The 25,077-nt window shown below is 37.6% G+C and overlaps 1 protein-coding gene across 1 annotated transcript in view; it reads left to right on the plus strand.

The window, feature by feature from the left end:
- The window catches only part of FREM2 (FRAS1 related extracellular matrix 2), a 377,463-nt gene that overhangs the window by 181,487 nt on the left and 170,899 nt on the right, over positions 1 to 25,077 (plus strand). Inside the window, exons 3-4 of the mRNA XM_070409236.1 lie at positions 9,028 to 9,174; positions 13,412 to 13,642. Of these exons, the coding sequence (XP_070265337.1) occupies positions 9,028 to 9,174; positions 13,412 to 13,642 (378 nt within the window). The remainder of the gene's footprint in view (positions 1 to 9,027; positions 9,175 to 13,411; positions 13,643 to 25,077) is intronic.

Here is a 25,077-nt window from a genome sequence, read left to right on the forward strand (position 1 = left end):
TGTTCATGCTTCTATGTCTCTGGGTCTATTTTTGATCATCAGTTTATTTGGTTCATTAGATTCCACGTATGAGTGAGATCATGTGATACTTACCCTTCTCTGACTGGCTTATTTTGCTCAGCATAATATTCTCCAGGTCCATCCATGCTGTTGCAAATGGTAAGAGTTATTTCTTTTTTAGTGCCACATAGTATTCCATTGTGTAAATGTACCATAATTTTTTTATCCACTCATCCGCTGATGGGCAATTAGGCTGTTTCCAAATCTTAGCTATTGTAAATTGCACTGCTATGAATATGCATATATTCTTTCTGATTAGTGTTTTGGGGTTCTTAGGATATATTCCTAGAAGTGGGATCACTGGGTCAAATGGCAGTTCCATTTTTAACTTTTTGAGGAAACTCCATAATGTTTTCCACAGTGGCTCCACGAGCAGTATATTAAGTTTCCCTTTTCCCCGCATCCTCGACAACATTTGTCATTTGTTGATTAGTTCATGATAGCCATTCTGACAGGTGTGAGGTTATATCTCATTGTCATTTTGATTTGCATCTCTCGACTGATTAGTGACTTTCAGCATTTTTTCATATGCCTCTTGGCCTTCTGTATGTCTGCTTTGGAGAAGTGCCGATTTAGATCCTTTGCCCATTTTTTAATTGGATTGTTGGTCTTACTTTTCTTAGTTGTATGAGTTCCCTATATGTTTTGGAGATTAACCCCTCATTAGATGTATCATTGGCAAATATGTCCTCACATGTAGTGGGCTATCTTATTGTTTGTTGATGGTTTCTTTTGAAATACAGAAGCTTTTTTATTTTAATGTAGTCCTATTTGTTTATTTTCTCCTTAATTTCCATTGTCCTGGGTGATGTATCAGTAAACACATTGCTACAAGATATGTCTGAGAGTTTGGTGCCTACGGTTTCTTCTAGAACTTTTATGGTTTCATGTCTTACATTTAAGTCTTATATTCATTTTGAGTTTATTCTTGTGTATGGTGTAAGTTGGTGGTCTAGTTTCATTTTTTTTTTTTTTTTTTGCATATACCTGTTTAATTTTCCCAACACCATTTATTGAAGAGACTAGCTCTACTCCAATGTATGCCCTTGCCTCCTTTGTCAAATATTAATTGAGAATAATGGCTTTGGTCAATTTCCAAGTTCTCTTTTCTGTTCCATTGATCTATATGCCTGTTCTTGTGCCAGTATCAGACTGTTTTGAGCACAGTGGCTTTGAAGTATAACTTGATATCTGGTATTGTAATTCCTCCAACTTTGTTCTTCTTCCTCAAGATTGCTGCAGCTATTTGGGGTCTTTTTTGTTCCATATAAATTTTTGGAGTGTTTGTTGTAGATCTGTGAAATATTCCCTTGGCATTTTAGTAGGGATTGCATTGAATCTATAGATTGTTTTGGATAGTATGGACATTTTAAATATATTTTACTGATTTTTCACAGAAAGGGGGAGGGATAGAGAGCCAGAAACATCGATGAGAGAGAAACATCAACCAGCTGCCTCCCGCACACCTCCCACTGGGGATGTGCCTGCAACCAAGGTACATGCCCTTGACCAGAATCGAACCCAGGACCCTTCAGTTCGCAGGCCGACACTCTATCCACTGAGCCAAACCGGCTAGGGCAGTATGGACATTTTAATGATGTTGATTCTACCAATCCATAAATATGGTATATTCTTCTACTTGTTTAAATCTTCCTCTATCTCTTTCTTCAGTGTCCTTTAGTTTCAGAGTATGGGTCTTTTACCTCTTTGGTTAAGTTTATTCCTAAATATATTAATTTTTTTATTACAATGGTAAATGGTATTGTTTTTAGTTTCTCTTTCTGAGAGTGTAATATCCTATATAATAAAAGCCTCGCGACCGAAACAGTGGAGTGACCAGAGTGACCAACAACCAGACGACCAGCTGGTAGCTATGAGGAGCAGTGACCCAGACCTTGCTGTCAGCGCCCTGACAGCCCAGAATCCCATTCACCCACACCCTGGACCCTGACAGCAAGGAGGCGGGAGCCCCATTCCTCATGGAATAGGCCATTGGTCAGCTTGCTGTCCATGCCCTGACAGCCCATAATCCAGTTCACCTGCATCCCAGACCCTGACAGCAGGGAGGCAGGAGACCCATTCCTCGTGGAATTGGCCACTGGTCAGCTTGCTATTTGCGCCCTGACAGCCCAGAACCCCATTGACCCGCAACCCACACCCTGACAGCAGGGAGGCAGGAGCCTGATACCCGCAGCCCCGGACCCTGACAGGAGGGAGGAGGCAATATGTCTAAAGACCAACTATTGGCACAAGGTACCTATGAAGCAAAAGAAGCCAGTGTCAGTGACAGAATGTATCTGAAGACCAACGATTGGCACAATGTACCTCTGCAGCCAAAAGAAAGTGACATTATCAACAGAAAATGTCTGAAGACCAACGATTGGCACAATGTACCTCTGAAGCTTAAAGAAAGCATTGTCGTTGACAGAATGTATCTGAAGACCAACTATTGGCACAACGTACCTCTGAAGCTGAAAGAAGTCAGCATCATTGACAAAATGTCTAAAGAACAGTCATCAACAAGTACTACCAATACTGGTAGTAACTGCCTTCACAGCGAAAATGGAGTAAATGAGGATGCAATTATCGAACATAGTTGTGTTGGAATGACTGTTAGATGTCAATTTTGCCTATCACTAAATTTCTCTGATGAAAAACCATCTGATGGAAAATTTACCCGATGTTGTAGCAAAGATAAAAATTGTCCAAATGATATACATTTTCCAGAATACCTGGCATATTTTAAAAATTAATGATAAACGAAGATTCTGACAGTAAAAATTTCATGGAAAATATTTGTTCAATAAATAGTTCTTTTGCTTTTGCTTCAATGGGTGCAAATATTGCATCACCATCAGGATATGGGCCATACTGTTTTAGAATACACGGACAAGTTTATTACCATACTGGAACTTTACATTCTTTAGATGGTGTTTCTTGGAAATTTGCTCAACTCTATATTTTAGATATGGCTGAAATGATGAGTAAAAGATTAGCAATGCCAGAAAACCAAGGTTGCTCAGAAAGACTCATGATCAGCATCAACAACCTCATGCATGAAATAAACGAATTAACAAAATCATACAAGATGCTACATGAGGTAGAAAAGGAAGCCCAATCTGAAGCAGCAGCAAAAGGTATTGCTCCCACAGAAGTAAAAATGGTGATTAAATATGATCTTAATAGTGATCCAGGTAGATATAATTATCCTCGTGTAACCGAAGTTGCCATCATATTCAGAAATGAAGATGGAGAACCTTCTTTTGAAAGGGACTTGCTCATTCATTGTAAACCAGATCCCAATAACCTGAATGCCACTAAAATGAAACAAATCAGTATCCTGTTTCCTACATTAGATGCAATGATGTATCCTATTCTTTTTCTACATGGTGAAAAAGGCTGGGGAATGGATATTGCATTAAGACTCAGAGACAACAGTGTAATCGACAATAATATTAGATGAAATGTAAGAACACAAGTCACATAAATGCAGTATTATGGATTTCATCTCTCTGTCCAGGACACGTTCAATCCTATTTTAAATGCAGGAAAATTAACTCAACAAGATTCATATTAAAAAATGGAAGCCAATTGGATAAATTTCATTAAAGCAAACCAATCTAAGTTGAGAGTTGAAAAATAGAGTGGTTTGATGGATTATCTCACATCTAGATCTGAAAATGACAATGTGCTGATAGGTAAAATGATAATACTTTCATCATCTTTTGAGGGTAGTCCCAGAAATATGCCGCAGCAATATCAGGATGCTATGGCAGTTTTAACAAAGTATGGCAAGCCCAATTTAGTCATAACCCTGATGTGCAACCCAAAATGGGCAGATATTACAAATAATTTACAACGCTGGCAAAAAGTTGAAAACAGACCTGACTTGGTAGCCAGGGTTTTTAATATTAAGTTGAATGCTCTTTTAAATGATATATGTAAATTTGATTTATTTGGCAAAGTTACAGCTAAAATTCATGTCATTGAATTTCAGAAACGTGGACTGCCTCATACTCACATATTATTGATATTAGATAGTGAATGCAAATTACAAATGGAAGATGACTTTGACTGTATAGTTAAGACAGAAATTCCAGATGAAGACGAGTGTCCTCGACTTTTTCAAATTGTAAAATCAAATATGGTAAATGGACCATGTGGAATACAAAATCCAAATAGTCCATGTATGGAACATGGAAAATGTTCAAAGGGATATCCGAAAGAATTTCAAAATGCGACCATTGGAAATATTGATGGATATCCCAAATACAAACGAAGATCTAGTAGCACGATGTCTATTGGGAATAAAGTTGTTGATAACACTTGGATTGCCCCTTATAACCCGTATTTGTGTCTTAAATATAACTGTTATATAAACGTTGAAGTCTGTGCATCGATTAAAAGTGTCAAATATTTATTTAAATACGTCTATAAAGGGCACGATTGTGCACATATTCAAATTTCTGAAAAAATATTATCAATCATGACGAAGTACAAGACTTCATTGACTCCAGGTATGTGAGCACTCCTGAGGCTGTTTGGAGACTTTTTGCAATGCGAATGCATGACCAATCTCATGCAATCACAAGATTAGCTATTTATTTGCCAAATGGTCAGAATTTGTACTTTCATACCGACGATTTTGCTGAAGTTATAGATAGTGCTAAAAGGCATAACTCGACTTTGATGGCTTGGTTCTTACTGAATAGAGAAGATTCCGATGCACTTAATTATTATTGGGAGATTCCACAACATTATGTGTTTAATAATTCCTCATGCAGAAAATGCCAAAAGGACAGGAATAAAGTATTAGGTAGACTGTTCACTGTGAGCTTTAGAGAACCAGAACGATATTACCTTAGACTTTTGCTTCTGCATGTAAAAGGTGCGATAAGTTTTGCTGATCTGAAAACTGTAGGAGGTGTAATTTATGATACATTTCATGAAGCTGCTAAACATAGAGGATTATTAATTTGACGGCACTATATGGAAAAATACGACTGACAATGCAATCATCCTTAATATGGCCAAACAACTACAACAACTTTTTGCATATATATGCATGTTTGGATGTCCTTCTGATGCAGACAAAATATGGCATGAGAATAAATCTCATTTTATTGAAGATCTTTGTTGGAAATTACACTGAAGAGAAGGTGCCTCTGTGTGAACTGTAAAATGCATGCTCTTAACTAAATTCAAGAAGTATTCACATTGCATGGAATGAAATGTTCGCATTTCAAATTTCCAGACTATCCTTCATTAATGAATACAACTACATGTGATGAATCCTACAACAACAGGGCAGAGGTTTTGATAAATTCTCTGAATGATGAACAGTTGGCAGCCTTATGCCATCAAAGATCAAACTGTACACCCCAAAAGTTTTTTTCTTGGATGGTCCAGGCTGTAGTGGAAAAACATATCTTTATAAAGTTTTAATACATTATTTTAGAGGTCATGGTGGTACTGTTTTACCCATAGCGTCTACAGGAATTGCTGCAAATTTACTTCTCAGTGGAAGAACCTTTCATTCCCAATATAAATTGCCAATTCCATTAAATTAAACTTTTTAATTTCTAGACTCAATATAGAGTGAAGTTGCTAAAACCATAAAAAAGGCCCAACTTCTCATTATTGATAAATGCACCATGGCATCCAGTCATACTATAAATGCCACAGACAGATTACTAAGAGAAATTATGAATTTGAATGTTGCATTTGGTGGGAAAGTTCTCCTTCTCAGAGGGGACTTTTGACAATGTCTCAGTGTTGTGCCACATGCTATGCGATCAGCCATAGTACAAATGAGTTTAAAGTACTGTAGTGTTTGGGATGTTTCAGAAAGTTGTCTCTTAAAACAAATATGAGATCAGAGGATTCTGCTTATAGTGAATGGTTAGTAAAACTTGGAGATGGCAAACTTGATAGCAGTTTTCATTTCGGAATGGATATTATTGAAATCCCCTGTGAAATGATTTGTAATGGATCTATTATTGAAGCTACCTTTGGAAAAAGTATATCTATAGATAATATTAAAAATATATTTAAATGTGCAATTCTTTGTCCAAAAAAATGAGCACGTTCATAAAGTAAATGAAGAAATTTTGCATATACTCGATGGAGATTTTCACACCTATTTGAGTAATGATTCCAACAGATGATGCAGAAAAGGAAAATTTTCCCATCGAATTTCTTAATAGTATTACTCCTTCAGGAATGCCGTGTCATATATTAAAATTGAAAATAGGTGCAATCATCATGCTACTGAGAAATCTTAATAGTAAATGGGGTCTTTGTAATGGTACTAGATTTATTATCAAAAGATTAGGGGTCCAGTGCACGAATTCATGCACCTTGAGAGGAACTGTGGGTCGCGAGGCTGAGGTGGGCACAGAGGTGGGTCTCAGCCCATCCTTCACGCCTCCACCCAGCCCCTCCCACCACAGTACCCGGTCCCCTGTCTGCTGGCAGCCTTGCTCCCGCCGCCACCACTTCCATGTGCTGACGCTGCAGAGTGATTGGGGCCGGTGCCATCAATGGGTGCGAGTGGCAGCTGCTGCCCCAATTGCCCCTCAGGAGCAGGGGGAGGTAGAGAAGCCCTCAGAGGTGATCGGTGCTGGCAGCCACTGCTTGTACTTGCTGATGGCACCAAGCAATCGGGACTGGTGCTGGGCACCAGCAGCAGGTGCGAGCAGTGGCTCCGGCACCGGCTGTGGGTGAGAGCAGTGGCTGCCAGCCCCGGTAACTCCTCAGGAGCTGTGGGAGGTGGAAAAGCTCTGAGGGGTGATTAGGGCCAGCAGCTGCTCACACCTGCTGATGGCGCCAAGCGATTGGGGCTGGTGCTGGGTGCCAATAGCAAGTGCAAGCGGCAGCTCCAGCACTGGCAGTGGGTGCCAGTGCAAGGCGGGACCATGGTGCGCGGGAGCAAAGAATTTTCAGTAACCGCCAGAGGCTTGCCTCAATGACAGCAACCAGTGCCCCGCCTTGGTCTGGCACCCCCGCTGACTTGCTCCACCATCCCACAGTGGCCGACACCCACCATGTTCCATGCGTGCCCCCTGATGGACAGCACACATCATAGCGACTGGTTGTTCAGTTCTGCCATTTTGTCTATTTGCATAGTAAGGTTTTATATATATAGATTGCAACCTAGCATAATCAAAGCTGAAGTATTAACAAGATCTGTGGAAGGAGAGGTTGTTCAGATTCCAAGAATTGATTTGTCCCCATCTGACACTGGTCTCCCATTTAAATTAATTTGAAGACAGTTTCCCATGATGCCAGCATTTGCAATGATAATTAATAAATCACAAGGACAAACTCTAGACACAGTAGGGATATTCCTACCTGAACCCGTTTTTGGACATGGTCAGTTATATGTTGCTTTCTCTAGAGTTCGAAGAGCGTGTGACATTAAAGTTGTAAATATTTCATCACAAGCACTCTGAAAGTGTTTTTACTCTTAATGTGGTATACAGGGAGATACTAGAATAAGTTTAATCAATTTATCAGTCATTGTTTGTAACAATTTTGTTTTTATATCATGTTTTTATTGTTTTTATATCATGTTTTTGTTGTTTTTATATCATGTCTTTGTTGTTATATCATGTTGTTATTGTTTATTTATTAATAAATTTATATATTATTTTCATATACATTTTACTAATTTTCTTTAATCTCTGACACTTCTATTATAGAGAAAGGGCAAATAGCAATATTAAAGTATTTCTTCTAATTAATTCCCTTTCAATGTGCATGAATTTGTGCACCAGGCCACTAGTTGGTGTATAAAAATGCTATGGATTTTTGGGTGGTAATTTGGTAGTCTGCTACATTTCTGAATTCATTTATTAAATCTAGTAGTTTTTTTTATAGAGTCTTTAGGGTTTTCTATGTACAATATCATGTCATCTGCGAATAATGAGAGTTTTACTTTCTCCTTTCCAATTTGGATGCCTTTTATTTCTTCTTGTCGGATTGCTATGGCCAGGAGTTCCAAAGCTATGTTGGACAAGAGTTGTGAAAGAGGGCAACCCTGTCTTGTTCCTGTTCTTATGGGAAATGGTTTTAGTTTTTGCCCATTGAGTATGATGTTGGCTGTAGGTTTGTCATATATGACCTGTAGTATGTTGAGGTATGATCCCTCTATTCCCACTTTGCTAAGAGTTTTTAGCAAAAAAGGGTGTTGGATTTTGTTGAACGCTTCTTCTGTATCAATTGATATGCTCATGTGATTTTTGTCTTGCAATCTTTTTATGTGCTATATCACATTTATTGATTTGAGACTATTGTACCATCCTTGAATTCCCAGAATAAATCCCATGTGGTCATAATGTATGATCTTTTTAATGTATTGCTGGATTTAATTTGCTAAAATTTTGTTGAGGATTTTAGCATCTATGTGCTCTTTCTTTGTCATGTATTTATTTGGTTTTGGAATTAGGGTAATACTGGCCTCATAGACATAGTTTGGAAGTGTTCCTTCCTCTTAAATTTTTTGTAATAGCTTGAGGATAATAGGTGTTAGTTCTTCTTTGAATATTTGGTAAAACTCCCCTGTGAATCCGTCTGGACCATGGCTTTTGTTTGCTAGGAGTTTTTTGTCGTTGTTGTTGTTTTACTGCTTCAATTTCATCAGTAGTTATCGGCCTATTCATGTATTATGATTCTTCTGATTGAGTTTTGGAAGGTTGTATTTTTCTAGGAATATGTCCACTTCATCCAGGATGTCCAGTTTATTGGAATAAAGTTGTTCTTAGTACTTTTTACGATCCTTTGTATTTCTGTGGGGTTAGATGTTACTTCACCTCTTTAGTTTCTGATTTTGTTTATTTGGGTCCTCTCTCTTTGTTTCCTGATGAGTCTGGCTAGAGGTTCATCATGTTGCATTATTAAAGTAGTCTGTGGAATTTTTAAAGTCATTCATTCACAAATTTGGTGCTTTAAATTTTTGTTTTTTAGGTGGAAACAAGTTAACCAAGCAGCATTTTCACCTGAATTGGGCATGGATCTCCTTTGAAAAGCAATATTACCTGATCAATGAGGACTCCAAATTTCTAGATGTTGTTATTAAACGTAGAGGTTACTTGGGAGAGACTTCATTTATAAGTAAGTTTAATTTCCACTTCTGTCATAAAATCCCAGTTTTCTAGCAAAAGTTCAAAATTTTATAAGGATTAAAATCTTTTTAGTTTACTGCTCTAGTTTTAAATATTAGGGAGATGTTGACATTTAAATGTCCTTTAACTGCTAAAGAAAAACATACCAAAAGTTTTATGTCAAGGCTAAATCATCAACACAAAGGCTGTAAAAATAAGAAATGTGAATTAAAATATATACCTCTTCAAACCTACATATGATCTTTCTCTGATATAAAATAACTTTACAAAACTGTCAGTAATCACCCATAAGTTAAAAAATGTTAAATGTCTCTAGATCTTAAATAAGTGTGGGCAATTATGTAATTTATTCATAAGATACAAATGTGGAAATAACAGTGTAAAACATATGTGAAGGCTACTTCAATAATAAACAAAAAACTATTCAGTACCATATTAGCTATTAAAATATAATTTACTATTTGTTTATTGCATTTGAATGCTCACTAAAGTTTCAATAACCCCAACACTGCATAAAAGCACTACATAGAAGATATATGTTGTGACTTTTCTTCAGTACCAACAGAAAAGTTTTAAATGCTAATCATTTTCTGCTGCTTTGCCCTTGAATGAAACTGAGAGTCAAAAGCAAGTTTCTAAAACTCCAGTTCAAGCTCACATTCAATTTCATGTAAGTATAAAATAGGTATTTTAACCAATAAGTATATTGGTAATTTTAGGCAGTAATATAGTTGGCACAAAATATTTAGTATATTGATAAAAAATAATAGCACCCCAAGCAATTATATATTTTCTGTACCATATTTTTATATATATCTAGACTGATAGAATGTTCATAGACAAAAGAGCTTTTATTGAGTGAAAGTATCAACTAAGATATGAATCTAGAAAAATTTTGGCAGAATAAAAAGTTGTAATTGTGTTTATGTCTTCAAAATGCTGTTTGGAAATTTTACTGGTCTATAAAATTAAAATGCCTTAAATAGTAGATCCCCATCCACACACATGAGCACACACATATACACATCCTTGCCACAGTCACAATTCTCACCTGCCCCCCATAATTTCCCCTGATGTTTAGATGCTGGATAATAATTATCCTGTAATTTAAAACTACTCTTTGTTTTGTAACTTTACAAGAGGGGTTTTCACACTATGCTCATCTTATTTTTTTTTTTTTTACTTTTTAATTTTTTTATTGATTTCAGAGAGAAAGGGACAGGGAGAGAGAGATAGAAACATCAATGATGAGAGAGAATCATTGATTGTCTGCCTCCTGCACGCCCCGAACCGGGGATTGAGCCCGCAACCCTGGGCATGTTCCCTGACCGGGAATCAAACTGTAACTAACCTCCTGGTTCATAGGTCAACACTCAACCACTGAGCCATGCCAGCTGGGGTCTGCTGACCTTTTAAGTTTCCTCTGAATCTAGGTGGGGTTGGTTTGCCTGCAGACCCATCCTGCAGCAAGGGCAGCTTTGCTTCCATCTTTATTCGCATGTGCCTCTTCTTAGGCTGTCGTTTACATTCTCTGTGTTTAACCTTCCTAGAGCATAGTGAATGCTTTATTGCTCTCTCTTTTAGAAGCATGTTCTCTGGACACACACATGTTCTGCAGAACAAGAATATGGTCCTGTCTTTCTTTTTGTCATTGAGAAATTAGTCTTCACTGTGCTTTGTGCTTAGAAATAAATCAGAGGAAAATCAGAGGAATAACTAAAAAACACAGTGCCTTAACAATTCTTTATAATTCCTTCATTTATTTGCAATTTACTTAAATTCCCACTCCTAATGAGTATATTTACTTATTCACTCACAAGTGGCCCATTGTAGCAATGGGAATGTTAATATTTGAAAAATATTTTTTAAGCAATATTTTCAGATTTTTCTCTCCATTGCTTTTTTTTTTTTTAAAGCTGAATGTTAAAATGTCAAACAAGAGTCTTTTTTTCTTGTGAAGTTATTTTTCCAATGCACTAATATTTTCTATGTGAGATCAACACCAGCAATTTTAAAAAGGTTTTATAACTCTGCTTGGTTAACCTCACATGTTAATTAGTAACCTGAGGAGATAGGAAGTTGGAAAGACTTTTGTGTGCTGCCCACACCCATGAATCATGGGAGATAGTAATAGAATTCATGCTAGAACTGGAAATGAAAGTCAGATTAAAGTGAAAGGTAATCTCATAGGAGCTCTACAATGAATATATTTTATGTTACTGTTCTATGACCTCCACTTTCATTTACGGACTTTTAGAATTAGATATTTTGCATTATAGCTAAAAGCAAAATATCACTTACCTTCTGGAGCACAGTTAGTAAATTATAAATTACATGAAATTTATACATGTATTTTCTCAGAAATGATTATACATTTATAACCCATTAATAAATGCGTAATTTCATTTCACAAAATGATTTGCATCAAGGATCTTATTGCCACCAGTTATTGAACATTTACTAATAAAAGATACTTCATTAAGCACATTACTTTTTCCTTTTACTCCTTATAACAACCCTCTATTCACTAACTCAATTAATGTTTTATTGAGTGCTTATTAAATGCCTGACACTTTATTAGGTTATGGACTATGAAGTGATAATAATGATAGTTAACATTTATTGAGTTCTTATTATGTGCCAGGCCTGGTTCTCAATAACTTGCATAGGTAACCTCATGAGAAGAATGTCATTATATCCCTCATCACACAGATAAGGAAATAGAAAGGTTTTATGCCCACAGTTACACAGCTACTAAGAGGCAGAACTGAGGTTGGCTCCAGAGCTGACTCTCAACTACGACATATCGTGCTCTTACATTGTCTACAACTGAGGAAGTTAATAATTTGCCTATGATCCCAAAGCCTCCATGTGGCCAAGGTAAGATAAAAAAATCAATTCTCTCATTCCAAAAGTACCTTGCATAACCTCCATGCCATTTTTTTTCCACACCAGAGAAAAAGACTGAGTTGTAGCATCACTTAGTATATAAAAGTAATATGTTTGTTTCATAGTTAATACTCAATTTTTTAAAAAAAGCATACATTTAAACCAATTTATAAGCTTTTTTAATTTCCAGAGTTCTTTTTGCCCCATCGAATAATATAATTTATCATATATATATATATATATATATATATATATATATATGGTTTACCAGCTAAATATGTTTTATCTCCAAGGAAGGGCATTGTTTTGAACATTGAGTATGCTTGACTGTCTCATCTGCCACATTAGATTAAAGTGCGGACTAATATGTTTCCTCCAGAATCTATACATCATTTCTTCATCCTTTATTAAAATGGGGCACCTATTTTATATAGAACCTTGTAGAAATATGAAGTCTGTAATATGTGTCTATCCACCCTTAGATTTTAATGCACATAGATTTACCTGGGGATCTTGCTAAAATGTTGATTCTGATTCAGTAGGTCTGGGGTTGGGCTGAAACTGCATTACTAACAATCTCCAAGATGTTGCTCATGCTGCTGGTCCATGGACCATACTTTAAGTAACAAGATAGACTAGCACTGGCCTCATAGTAAATACTATATGTTAGTTATAAAAGGGGAATCTTTATTTTTCACCCAAAGCAAATTTAGCATTCCATTGTAGAAGTTCTAACACAAACTTAGCTTAAAGAATACGAGTATATAGTAAGCCCTGGGCTGGTGTGAGTCGGCAATTAGAGCAAGCATGTCAAACTCAAAGGCTAATACGGGCCAAATAAATGAAGCATGGGGCCTGCAGGCGGCAAGTTTGACATGCTTGGATTAGAGCATTGGCCTGAGCACTGGCGGGTCCGGTTTGATTCCTGGTCAAGGGCATGTACCTGAGTTACAGGTTGGTTCCGGAGCCAGTTGAGGTTCATGCAGGAGGCAACCAGTCAACGTGCCTCTCTCACATTGATGTTCTCTCTCTTTCCCCTCTCCATCCCTCCCTTCCACTCTCTCTCTAAAAAGCAATGGAAAAACCTCGGGTGAGGATTTAAAAAAAAAAAAGAATATATAGTAAAACCACAATGGGGCAAGAGTAGAATAGAATCATGAACACCTCCAGTGGAATACTTCCATTGTAGGAGCCACACCCAATTATCCACTTCATGGAATCAGAATGGGGTCTACTTTGCAGTGCATGATCAAGTGATGTACAAAAGTTAATGTGGAAAGCCTTAATAATTCAATTGAAAAATGAAACTAAGACAGTGATTTTATGATTCTGTGTAGGTATTGGCACAAGAGATGGGACTGCAGAAAAAGACAAAGATTTCAAAGGTAAAGCACAGAAACAAGTGCAGTTCAACCCAGGCCAGACCAGGGCCACATGGAAAGTGCACATCATGAGTGATGAGGAACATGAGCAGTCTGAGACTTTCCAAGTGGTTCTCTCAGAACCAGTGCTGGCAGCTCTGGAATTTCCCACGGTGACCACAGTGGAGATCATTGACCCAGGAGATGGTAAGATCTATTGTCAACTTGTGTTGCTGCTGTTGGTTGAGTTTTTATGACAAAATACTTTAAAAGTTTGAAATTCAATGTTTGGTCTTTCTATAAAGAGAAGTTTTTAGATTAATGTTTCAATAGTCTCAGATATGCTGATGGAAGAGGGAATGCAAAAATTAATGAAGGGAAGCTATATATTTTCAAGTAAATGGTGGGGGGGCGGGGTGGGATGGAGGGGGCCGATGGGGGGGAAAAGGTGGACATATATAATACTTTCAACAATAAAGATTTTAAAAAGGAAAATACTAAAAAATAATTATAGGATTGTCAACATTCTATAATTTTATCCTTTAGAACCAACATTATTTATCTAATTTTTCTTGTTAATTCATTAATTTTTAAGTCTTTTAAATGTCTTAAAAATGTCTTTTAAACAAATAGTTTATGAATTAGACCATTTTTAAGTTGATATTGAACTTAATTATTCAAGTTTCTTTCATATATTCGCCAGCCAAAAATTTTCATTTGGCTATACATTTCCAGATTTGTTACATAATACCCACTCAACCCACTCCAACCCTTTGGTGTTTTACATCATTGCTCTTAATCTCTAATAAATTATGTTTCTTGTCAATGCACACCCTTAGCTAATGTTGGTAGAAATAAACCTCACTGCTCTTATGTGTAATTTGACCTTTTTCCTCCTCCTGCTATATATCTACAGTCTTGGCTTGTCTCAATGCAGTCAGAAAAAAAAAAAAAAAAAAGAAAGAAAGAAAGAAAGAAAAAAGGTAGACCTGCTTTTTGAAGGCTGGCATTTATAAAAAGCTTGGAAAGACTCTTCTAAAGCTGAACTCCTGTCAGAAACCAGATGTGACTTTCTTTTAAACTGCAAGCCTATTTTATTTAATGTCAGAAAACTCTTACTAGTAAATGTTCTATGAAGATACAATCTACTGAATACATGAAATGGAGACGTATGTGGAAACCTCTGGGTTAAAAGACTGAGTATAATTAAAGAGAGATGATAAGAGAACTGAAGCTCTCTGGCTCTGTTTTTTTAACATTTCTGCCTTTAGTAAATATGAAGTTCAATTACATTTATAATTTTCATTAAGAAACACTTAGCATTTAGTCATATTAATTTTTCCTGTATTAAACTAGGAATAAATAATTAAATTCTCTTCTGTTTCTGAGTTTTGGTTAAGTGCTAGCCTAATAGAGCTTCTCTCTTTCTAAAAAGCCCATGAAAGCTTTAATTTGTATAAACTGGCTTATTTGTTAGTTTGTTTAAAGTCATTTCTTGATATTTTATTTTCCAATTGGTATAATTGCCATACTTTACTATAAGGAATAAGACACTTAAACTCATCTGTGCCTTCCTATTTATAACTGCAGAGCAACACCCTATACCCACAAAAGATCTGAGAAGTGGGATATTAAAAACAAAATATATAACACAATAACACACACACACATCCTATATAATAAAAGGGTAATATGCAAATTGACCCTAACAGTGGAACAACTGGTCCCTATGACATGCACTGACCACGAGGGGGACATCCTGCACTCCCCAGGGGGACCTCCACTCAGCCACAAGCCGGGCTGATGGCTGCGAGCGCAGCAGCGGTGGCAGGAGCCTCTCTCACCTCTTTGGCAGTGCTAAGGATGTCCAACTGTCGGCTTAGGCCTGCTCTGGACCTAAGCCGGCAGTCGGACATCCCCCTAGGGCTCCTGGGCTGCCAGAGGGATGTCCGATTGCCATCTTAGGCCTGATCCCCTGGGGGGTGAGCCTAAGCCAGCAGGTGGACATCCCCAAGGGGTCCTGGACTGTGAAAGGGCACAGGCCAGGCTGAGGGACCCCTCCACCCAAGTGCATGAATTTTTATGCACCAGGCCTCTAGTTCCTTATATAAAAGTAAAACTTTTCCATAATTTTATTTCATGTTTTGACTATCTAAGTTATCTTAGAATTTTCTATATGAAGTTCAGCCCTCTTCATTCTAGGCCATGATCATCCCTATAATAACTGATAAGTGTTACATAATACCTGCTACATTCCATGACTTGTTGAAGACCATTGGTCTTGAAATTACAAGACTTGGGTTTGATTCCCAACTCTACCATTTCTAGTTGTATGACCTTAACCAAATAAAACAGCTTTTGTTTAGTTTCTTGTTGCACAAAATAAGAAAAATTATTCTCATGTTGTAGTATTCTTATGGAAGAGTTCTATAAAACATAAAGCACAATAAAAATATTATTTCTAATATAAATATAATATTAGATTTTATTTTAAGAGATTAAATAATTCTTATTTCCACAAATGATCACTCTCTCAATTATCTCAAAATTTTGAATTTCTTTCTAAACTCTCTTGTAATTCTTCACATGTAAATTCACCATCCCTAGGAACCATTATGCCTATAATCTCTCTCTCTCTTTGTGTATTAATTCCAGTATACTTTTTGAAATTTTTTTTATATATGCATTAAAAATGTATCCACCCTGACCGGTATAGTTCACTCAGTGGTAAGAGCATCAGTCTGCACACCGAGGGGTTGTAATTTTGACTCCAAGTCAAGGATATGTACCTGGGTTGCAGGCCTGATACCCAGCCCTGGTCAAGGCACATACAGAAGACAACCGATTAATGTTTCTTTCTCACATCAATGTTTCTCTCTCTCTCTCTTTCTCTCTCTTCACCTCCCTTCCTCCCTCCCTTCCACTCTCTCTACAAAGCAATGAAAAAAATATCCTTGAGTGAAGATTAACAACAACAACAAATGTATCCAGCTCATACTTGTTCTGATTACACTACCTATTAGGAATACAAAGATAAGATACCATCCTTTCTATCAAAGATCATATGGTCTACTGGAAAAGAGAGACCTGTGAATAAGTGATTGCAACAAAATGTGATGTGGAATAACAAAGTATGAACAATGTGTTATGGGAGCAAGAAGATGGAATAAACAACTTGGCGTTACTTTAGGCAGGGAACTGTTTTCATTTATTTGCCAGTTTATATAATTACAAGCAAGTACATCCTTTTCCCAATAGTTTACTTAATCATAACTGGTACTGATAAGGATGACTCAAACTCACTGAGCAGGTACTCTGTGCCACATATTGTGTTTAACACATTATATACATTCTTTCATTCAGCCTTTTTTGTCTCATTACCTTGTAGACATATGTACCATTTTAGCCATTTTACTTGATGTTTATAGGGTGCTCTCATATGTGACAGGTTTTAGAACATTGGTTCACAAATTTAAGACCAAAAAATTACTTAACACAAACCCTCTACACATACACAGAAACATATACAGACATGCATATGTCCTGGAGTCTCACATGTTCATAATTATACTCTTGTAATTCTATCTCTCCATTTATATTATTTAAATTACATATTTGAGATTTAGGTAAAAATTTTCAATGACTATGAATTTTATTCAATACATAAGTTTCTATATTCACTGCAAAAATAATAATACACTTGGGGGCTTATTTATTTAGCCTGAGGCAATACTCAGTGCTCATATGAATGCTCTGTAATACCTCTCATGCCTCCAGATATTTGTGATTCTCTAACTGGAAACCATGCTCTATAATCAATAGAGTCCACCCATCTTTAAAGACTGGGTCTAGTTATAATGTTTTCCTATATTTGTGCAAGAGCACACACAGCCTACCTCAAATAACAGACACTAATGAGAGCCTGGTACATTAATCCTCATCCCTGACTGCCCTAGGAGCCATTAATTAAGTAGAGCTAAATCTCCTGAACAGCCACATGCAGCTGTCACAGTCATTCTGATATTTGCCCCTCCCAATCAAGGATGGACCATCCAGGCACAGGCCAATGTTGGAGGGGCTGGGAAACCCACATTTTTTTCTAGAATAGACATATTTTGTTGCATAAAAATAGAAAACTGAGAAGAGGCTTTTCCTATTATTCAACAAAACGCTGAGATGTCACTGAAGAGGGAATGGACCATTCTTCCATGATCATGAGTATCAATAACTTCCTAGACAAATGGGTTTAGTCATTTATTGAGTAAATTATTAAATTCAGTTTCATCATAAATAAAAGACTATATGTAGTACAAAAAGGAAAAACTAGGATAAGAAGAGAACAGATTGCTGAGCAGAGATGTTAACTTCTCTTTGTCATACCTCCCATGCTTCAGGATGTTTGTGGACCCCAGGTTCACACCTGTAGAAAATCTGCTACTTGCTGTCATGACCTTTACCTTAGTCTTTGCCCTTCTCTATGGTGTTGTTATCCTCCCTTGTTTCAGTTTGATTCCAAAATGTCCATCCTTTACAAGTGCACATAGATAAGTTCAAGTTGAGAGGGGTTTTAAAGAGCATTAAGTGTTTAACTCATTTTCTGTATGAGGAACCTGAGAAATAGATCTATCCTTTAGTCTCTGCCCAAGACAAGTTTAGTTTTATTTGGTTTTCTTTAATACTAGAGGCCCGGTGCACAAAAATTTGTGCACTCGGGGGGGGGGGAGGGGGTCCCTCAGCCCGGCCTGTGCCCTCTCACAGTCTGGGACCTCTCAGGAGATAATGACCTGCTGGCTTAGGCCTGCTCCCAGGTGGCAGAGGGCAGGGCCAATCCCTAGGTGCAGCCCCTGGTCAGGCTCAGAGCAGGGCCGATTGGGGGGTTGGGGCACTGCCCCCTGTTATGCACAGAGCAGGGCAGATGGGGAGGTTGCGATGCCACCCCTAGTCACGTTCAGGGTAGGGCCGATTGGGGGGTTGGGGCACCGCCCCCTGTCACACTCAAGGCAGGGTCCATAGGGAAGTTGCGGCGCCACCCCCTGCCATGCACAGAGCAGGGCCGATCAGGGGGTTGGGGCGCTGCCCCCTGTCACGCACAGAGCAGGGCCGATCAGGGGGTTGAGGAGCTGCCCCCTGTCACACACAGAGCAGGGCCCATCAGGGGTTTGGGGAGCTCCCCCCTGTCACGCACAGAGCAGGGCCGATCAGGGGGTTGAGGAGCTGCCCCCTGTCACACACAGAGCAGGGCCAATCAGGGGGTTGAGGAGCTCCCCCCTGCCATGCACAGAGTAGGGCCAATAGGGGAGTTGGGGCACCGCCCCCTGTCACACACAGAGCAGGGCCCGTGGGAGGGGGGGAAAGTTGAGGTGCCACACCCTGTCACACACAGAGCAGGGCTGATCAGGGGGTTGGGGCACCGCCACTGTCACACTCAGGGCAGGGCTGATGGGGAGGTTATGGCTCTACCCTGTCTCACATAGAGCAGGGCCCGTGGGGGGGTTGGGGCGCCTCCCTCTATCACCCACAGAGCAGGACCGATCAGAGGGTTGGGGCACTGCCCCCTGTCACACACAGAGCCGCAGGGCAATCAGGGGGTTTGGGCGCTGCCCCCTGTCACGCTGATCCTGGTGCCGGGAGGCCTCGTGGCTCCGCTGATCCTGCCCGGCAGGGTCAGAGATCCGGGTCCCAGACCGCAGACAGCCTTGCCTGCTGCCGCCTGCCTTCAGTATGCAAATTAGCCGCCATCTTGTTGCTTCAGGGTGGGGGTCCCCACTGGGGTGCCTGGCCAGTCTGGGTGAGGGGCTGAGGGCTGTTTTCAGGCTGGCGGGCAACTGGAGCTCCAAACCTCTCCTTTTTTTCTTTTTTTTTTATCCTGGCATTTATTTACCTTCTATGGCTGTCACTGGAGCTGAGAGCCTGCTTTCTCTCTGAGGCTCGGCTGAAAGCAGGTTTCTGGCCTTTGTTTTCTGTATTCGAAACAATGTTGCGACTCCAGCTCTGAGATCCTGGCTGACTGACAGGAGCTTTCTGGAGTTTTGTTTATCTTCAATAATTGTTACTATGTTTCCAACTGAAGCTCAGAGGCCGGCAAGGCAGGCAGGGAACGTTGGAGTTCTCTGTCACTGAAGGAAGCAAGCCTCCCTGTTCGCATCAGCTGCCTGGCTGCCGGCCGCCATCTTGGCTGACAGTTAATTAGCATATCTCCCTGATTAGCCAATGGGAAGAGTAGCAGTCGTACGCCAATTACCATGTTTCTCTTTTATTAGTGTAGATTGGCAGAGATAGGTAAAATTACTCTTCATTTGAGGGAGTGGGCACTCCTCTTTGAAATTCCATTAAATAGTAATAATTGTCTTCCATTAAAAATTCCTCTATAGCTAGGCTGGACTGTGATCAAAAGCAGACAACAGATTTCCATGAGAAATTTCAGGTTGCTATTCCTCTTACTTTTCCTTTAAACTGAAACCCAAGATTAGCATAAGAAACAACCAAACCTGTAGAGAATTTTTATAAGAATTTATTTAGCTAAACTGATGAAAATACTGGGAAACAAGATCTCATGTGCTATAGAGAATGAGTTTTCCAGTTTATTTTTACACTTGAAATTAAGAAGGGAATGTGAGGAAAATTGCATAAAGGTGGGAGAAAGCAAGGTGAGCATTGGATTACAAGATAGTTACAAGATTATGTGCTCTCTTGATGGTCATTAAGTTTCTGAAAGGTCTGAAAAAGAGGCATTTCAAAGGTGTGTTAACCCAGATGCACAGAAACAATGCACAGGGCTGGCTTAAGGAAAAGATAATCATTGTACTAAAGAAGTTATGTGCCTAAGATGTGACTACCCACCATGACCTGCCCAGGTAGGAATTTATGATCAGATCTACCTGTGAGGTTACTTTTTGGCAAGATTTGTTATAGAGCCTGGTTTTCATTTACAGTTTCCCCTTTTGGTCATAAATAAATTCATAGGATGAATTGATGACCAACTTTCTGATTGAATAGTGTGGTCTCACAGTGCTAGGAAGGCTCATTCCTAGGAATTATCAGTATCAACATTGTCTTGTTGAAACAGTGGACCACCGTGGAAGGGGTAATACCATAACCATGGGTTGTAAATTAAGGCCAAATTTTCCCCAAAAGAGAAATGGAAGGCAGTCAGGTCTTAGAGCCTTCATAACAAAAAAGACTTTGGATCATTTTTATCCTGTAAAATATCATGATCTGAGTTTTGCCATCAGTTTCATTTTTCTGTATTTGGTATCTAGTATAACATTCACATAAGTCATAAAAAGAGTATTAACAGTTATTTTATGTAGCTTCAATAATCATTAACAGTTGGATTGTATAGAAAAAAATCAAAGAACAAGTATACTATTATGACTCATATCATTAGCAGATAGGTAAAGGTAATCAAACAAAATAGCTTCTGAGTTCATCATCAAACCATAGATATAGAGGCCTTGTTGATGTCTTAGGATAGCGGTCTACCTCTGATGTCAGTGGCTTCTCATCCTACAGGAATTCTTGGTGTTCACTGTAGGTTGAGGTGAGTGTCAGAGATGGAGTAGATAGATGTCCATTCCTGGTTAATGTGAATCCATGATTTAACCCTTTGAAGTTTAGCTGCACATGGATTAGTTAGTAATATCTGATAAGGTCCCTTTGAATGAGGTCGGAAAGAGTGCTTTTTTATTTTATTTTATGTCAATTCCAATAAACAAAGCTCCAGGCAGTCAATGATTTTTAAAAACTTTGACTCCTGGGAGTTCACAGTGAAAAGAAGTGATTACCTATTCAGCATTTTCTTAAAGATGTCTCCTTTCAATAATGACATCGTATGAGTTCCTTTACCTAATTTAAATCCAGCTTAAATGCACTATTATACATGACGGAATGAAAAAAAAAAAACAAAAACAAAAAGTGGGGTTTGCCAGGGAACCTGGAAGACCCAAGTGGCCATCTTGGGTTTCCAATTACCCCAACTATTCATTCAACATACAATATACCCTAGAAGTTGTTTATCACTTATTTTACAATGTCTTTCATGCAATTTAACATTAAAAATACATATATTTTGAGCCCTGGCCAATATGGCTCAATTGATTAGAGCATCGTCCCTTACACCAAAGGGTTGAGAGTTTGATTCCAGGTTAGGGCACACACCCAGGTTGTGGGTTTGATACCTGGTAGGGGTGATTTTGGGAGACAACCAATAGATGTTTCTCTCTCACATCAACGTTTCTCTCTCTCTCCCTCTCCCTTCCTTTCTCTCTAAAATAAATATAAAAATATTTTGAGGAGTTTCAGGGACCTTTCTGAAACACTGCAAATTTACTCCTACATATATTGAGATTCTAACCCTTAAAAACCAAAATATCTAATAAAAACTAAGAAGTAAACAATTAGTATCAAATTCCACTATTAGCATGGATTTATTTTTGCAAAATGGGTAAAATATAACATTATATTTAATATTGATAACTTGAAAGACATGTCTGTTCTACTTAAACCAACATACTTTAAAAAGCTTTTATATACTAAGGATAAATTTTTGATCACATGAACTTGAAAAGCATTTGAATTAGTTTCTTATTTTTTTAATTTAAATTCTTTATTGTTGAAGTATTACATATGTCTCATTTTTTCCCCTAGTTTTATTTCTGAGAATTTTAAAATACCCAATCCTTTCAAACACTCACCTTTAAATTAAATTTAATAATACCATACAGCAGTAAAAAAATATATATATATATCTCACAGTTACAACATACACATATAGAAATACACCGACAGACAAAAACAGGAACCTTTTAACCATGAGAAAACTCACTAGTTTTTAAAGAACAATTGGATCCAAATTTTGTTTTGGAGGTATTTACAACTTAAATTTGTCCTTGATAAATCAAGTGTCAAATGGCCTTCTACCTATTGAAGTAAGGGCAATTATTTTTAATACCTCAGAGAATTGGGTTGACATCTAAATAACATCATAGGTTGATCCAGTTATCTAAATCCTGTTTTTGAAGCCTCAAGAGACTCACTAAATACTTTTTCCATATTTCTGCCTAATTTTTAGCCAGCTTTTCCTAATCATGCACACAAAAGATTAATTTAGAGGTGTCAAAGGATCCTCATCATGGCCATCTTGCAGTAGAATCAATGGGATGCTTGTCAGCCTCAGAGGCACATTTCCTGTGTTAATTTTAGTTTTTTCTTTAAGATCTGCAGAGTCTGATGAAACTTCTTGGGAAAACCAGTCCTTATATGCATTTCTCCAGATGAGTCAAAAGTGTTGGATATCTCTATAGAACTGCTTTATGTCCTAGAGGAAATTTTTCCTCAGCCAACCCCACAAAGATTCTAAATTACACAAGAATACTCAAAATTTGGGTTGTGGAAACAAGTTTCCTTCCTCTTTGGGTCTCTCATTTAACTAGCTAAGATTTTGTTCAGACTCTCAGTAAGCAATTCAATAAAAAAACTGAAATTAAAACAGCATCCCGTTTCCCCTCCTTTTCCTTGGTTATCTCAACCCTTATCCATCTCAAGGATTTTCTAAGAACAGCTCAAATAAAGTTAGTACCTGCTACTTAAAGCAAGGAGGTTTGAGATTCTGAGAGAAAACTCTACCAAATTCACCTAATATGAAGCAGGGAGTTGGTGAGGCACAGTGGGCTCCTGCTGGTACTAGCACCAGGTCTGGACTGTGAGGTGGTCCTGGATGGGCTTCTTCAGAATCCTCTCAGCTACATTAAGTAAGTGTTTAAACTTGCAGAGGATTTTTATAAGAATTCATTTGAGCCAAACTGATGACAATATTTGATCTCTGTGAAGCAAGATTTCAAATGCTACAGAGAATAACACTTTTTGCAGTTTCTTTTATACATTTGAAATTACAGAGGGAATGGAAGATTACATGAAGGTGGGAAAAAGCAATGTAGGAATTGGATTATAAGACAATTAACAAGATTATGTGATCTTAAGTTTCTGAGGGGTCTGGAAAAAAGAGGCATTTCAAAGGTATGTTAACACAGATGCACAGAAACAATGGACAGGGCTTGCTTAAAGAAACAATAATCCTTTTACTAAAGAAGTTATATACCTGGGGTATGACTACAGGTATATAACTTTATGACCTGCCCAGTTAAGAATTTATAATTTCATCACTCTCTGAATTTACTGTTGGTTAGATTTATTACAGATTACCTTTTTTGTTCATACCATGAAGTTCAAATAGGTTATTCTATAGGTCAAGGATAAGATAGTCATAATGCTAATGTCCGGTCATGTATGAATACCCATTCTGAGCTAGACCAGGCATTAGGAACTTTACAACTTATCTCACTGAAGTCTTATGTTTATAACTGTGCAATTTATATATCAATTTTCAAATAGAATCTCTTAGACTCACAAAATTTACTTCTCTAAAGTCCCCCAGCTGATAAGTGCCAGAGTCAAACCATAAACAGCATACTTTGCCACAGCTGCATTATTTACCTATTCTTGTATATGCAAAACAAAAATGTAGGAACAAAGTAATTTCTTCTCTTTTTATTCTGCTATCATTTCTCTTTATATATCAAGCCTCAAAGATATTAGTGTAGGTCAAAAAAGTGTTCTAGGAAAATAATCAAGAAATGTATGTTCAATAAATGTCTATTGAGCATCTGCTACATGCCAGGAATTCTACTAAGAGCAAGGGATACAAGTGCTTGGGGAAGAAGGCACACTAACCATGAAGGGTTATATAATTAGGTGATTACATTGTACTAATTGTACAATTAGCAATACAAAATGAAATGTGTGATGATAAGGAACTAATCTACACCCATGGGAGAAGTATCTAACCTAGAATAAAGATACTTAACTTTCTGTATATTAGGTCCCCCAACTGTCAGAAATTATGTCATCTCTCTTCAGTCTTAGAAGCATATAGATATTATGCTTAATATTAATAATTAATATTAAACATTTTCACTCCCTTTAAAAATAAAATATGTAAGAGCTAAAACTTATTTGATGTAAAAATCCCATTCCTTTTTTACTTTGTGTGATTTCTAAGCAGAGTAAATTGAGTTTTATGTACATTATTAAGAGAACACAACCTCGAATATAGATATTTGAGTACAGATGCCTAGCATAGTACTTAAAGCCTTAAAGTATTTCATGCAACTATTTAGTTTGTACACTTAAAGTAACTGCAAACTTCTGATTAAAATGGGCTCATTCTGATATCTTGATGATATCAAATTATAGCTATGAACTAGTGAATTAAATATTTGATCTCTGTAATCATTTTTTGTGGGGTCAGATTGGGTTAATACTATGTAATATTTAGTAGAGAATAAACATAGTATCCTGGCAAAAAGTAGGACTTATATCTCAAGAACCCTAATCTTTTGATACAAAGAAAAGACAGACTTTTATTTGCTGAGTGAGCCAAACCTATATTATGAGATGGAATTCAGAAGACAAAGGCTATTATATGAAATCCAACATTAATTATTGTTTTTAAATTTTTGTACCATTGGTAGTGTTGACAAAGGAGATCACTGGCTAACTGATATTTTGAGATGAGCCTGGCAAAATTGAGGTCCAGAATTAATAATAGTCAACTGCAACTCGTGACAGAGAAATAAATAATTTAA

This window comes from Myotis yumanensis, unplaced genomic scaffold (genome assembly GCF_028538775.1).
Source record: "Myotis yumanensis isolate MYYU_CA2020_CCGP unplaced genomic scaffold, mMyoYum1.0.hap1 SCAF_3, whole genome shotgun sequence".
NCBI lineage: Eukaryota > Metazoa > Chordata > Mammalia > Chiroptera > Vespertilionidae > Myotis > Myotis yumanensis.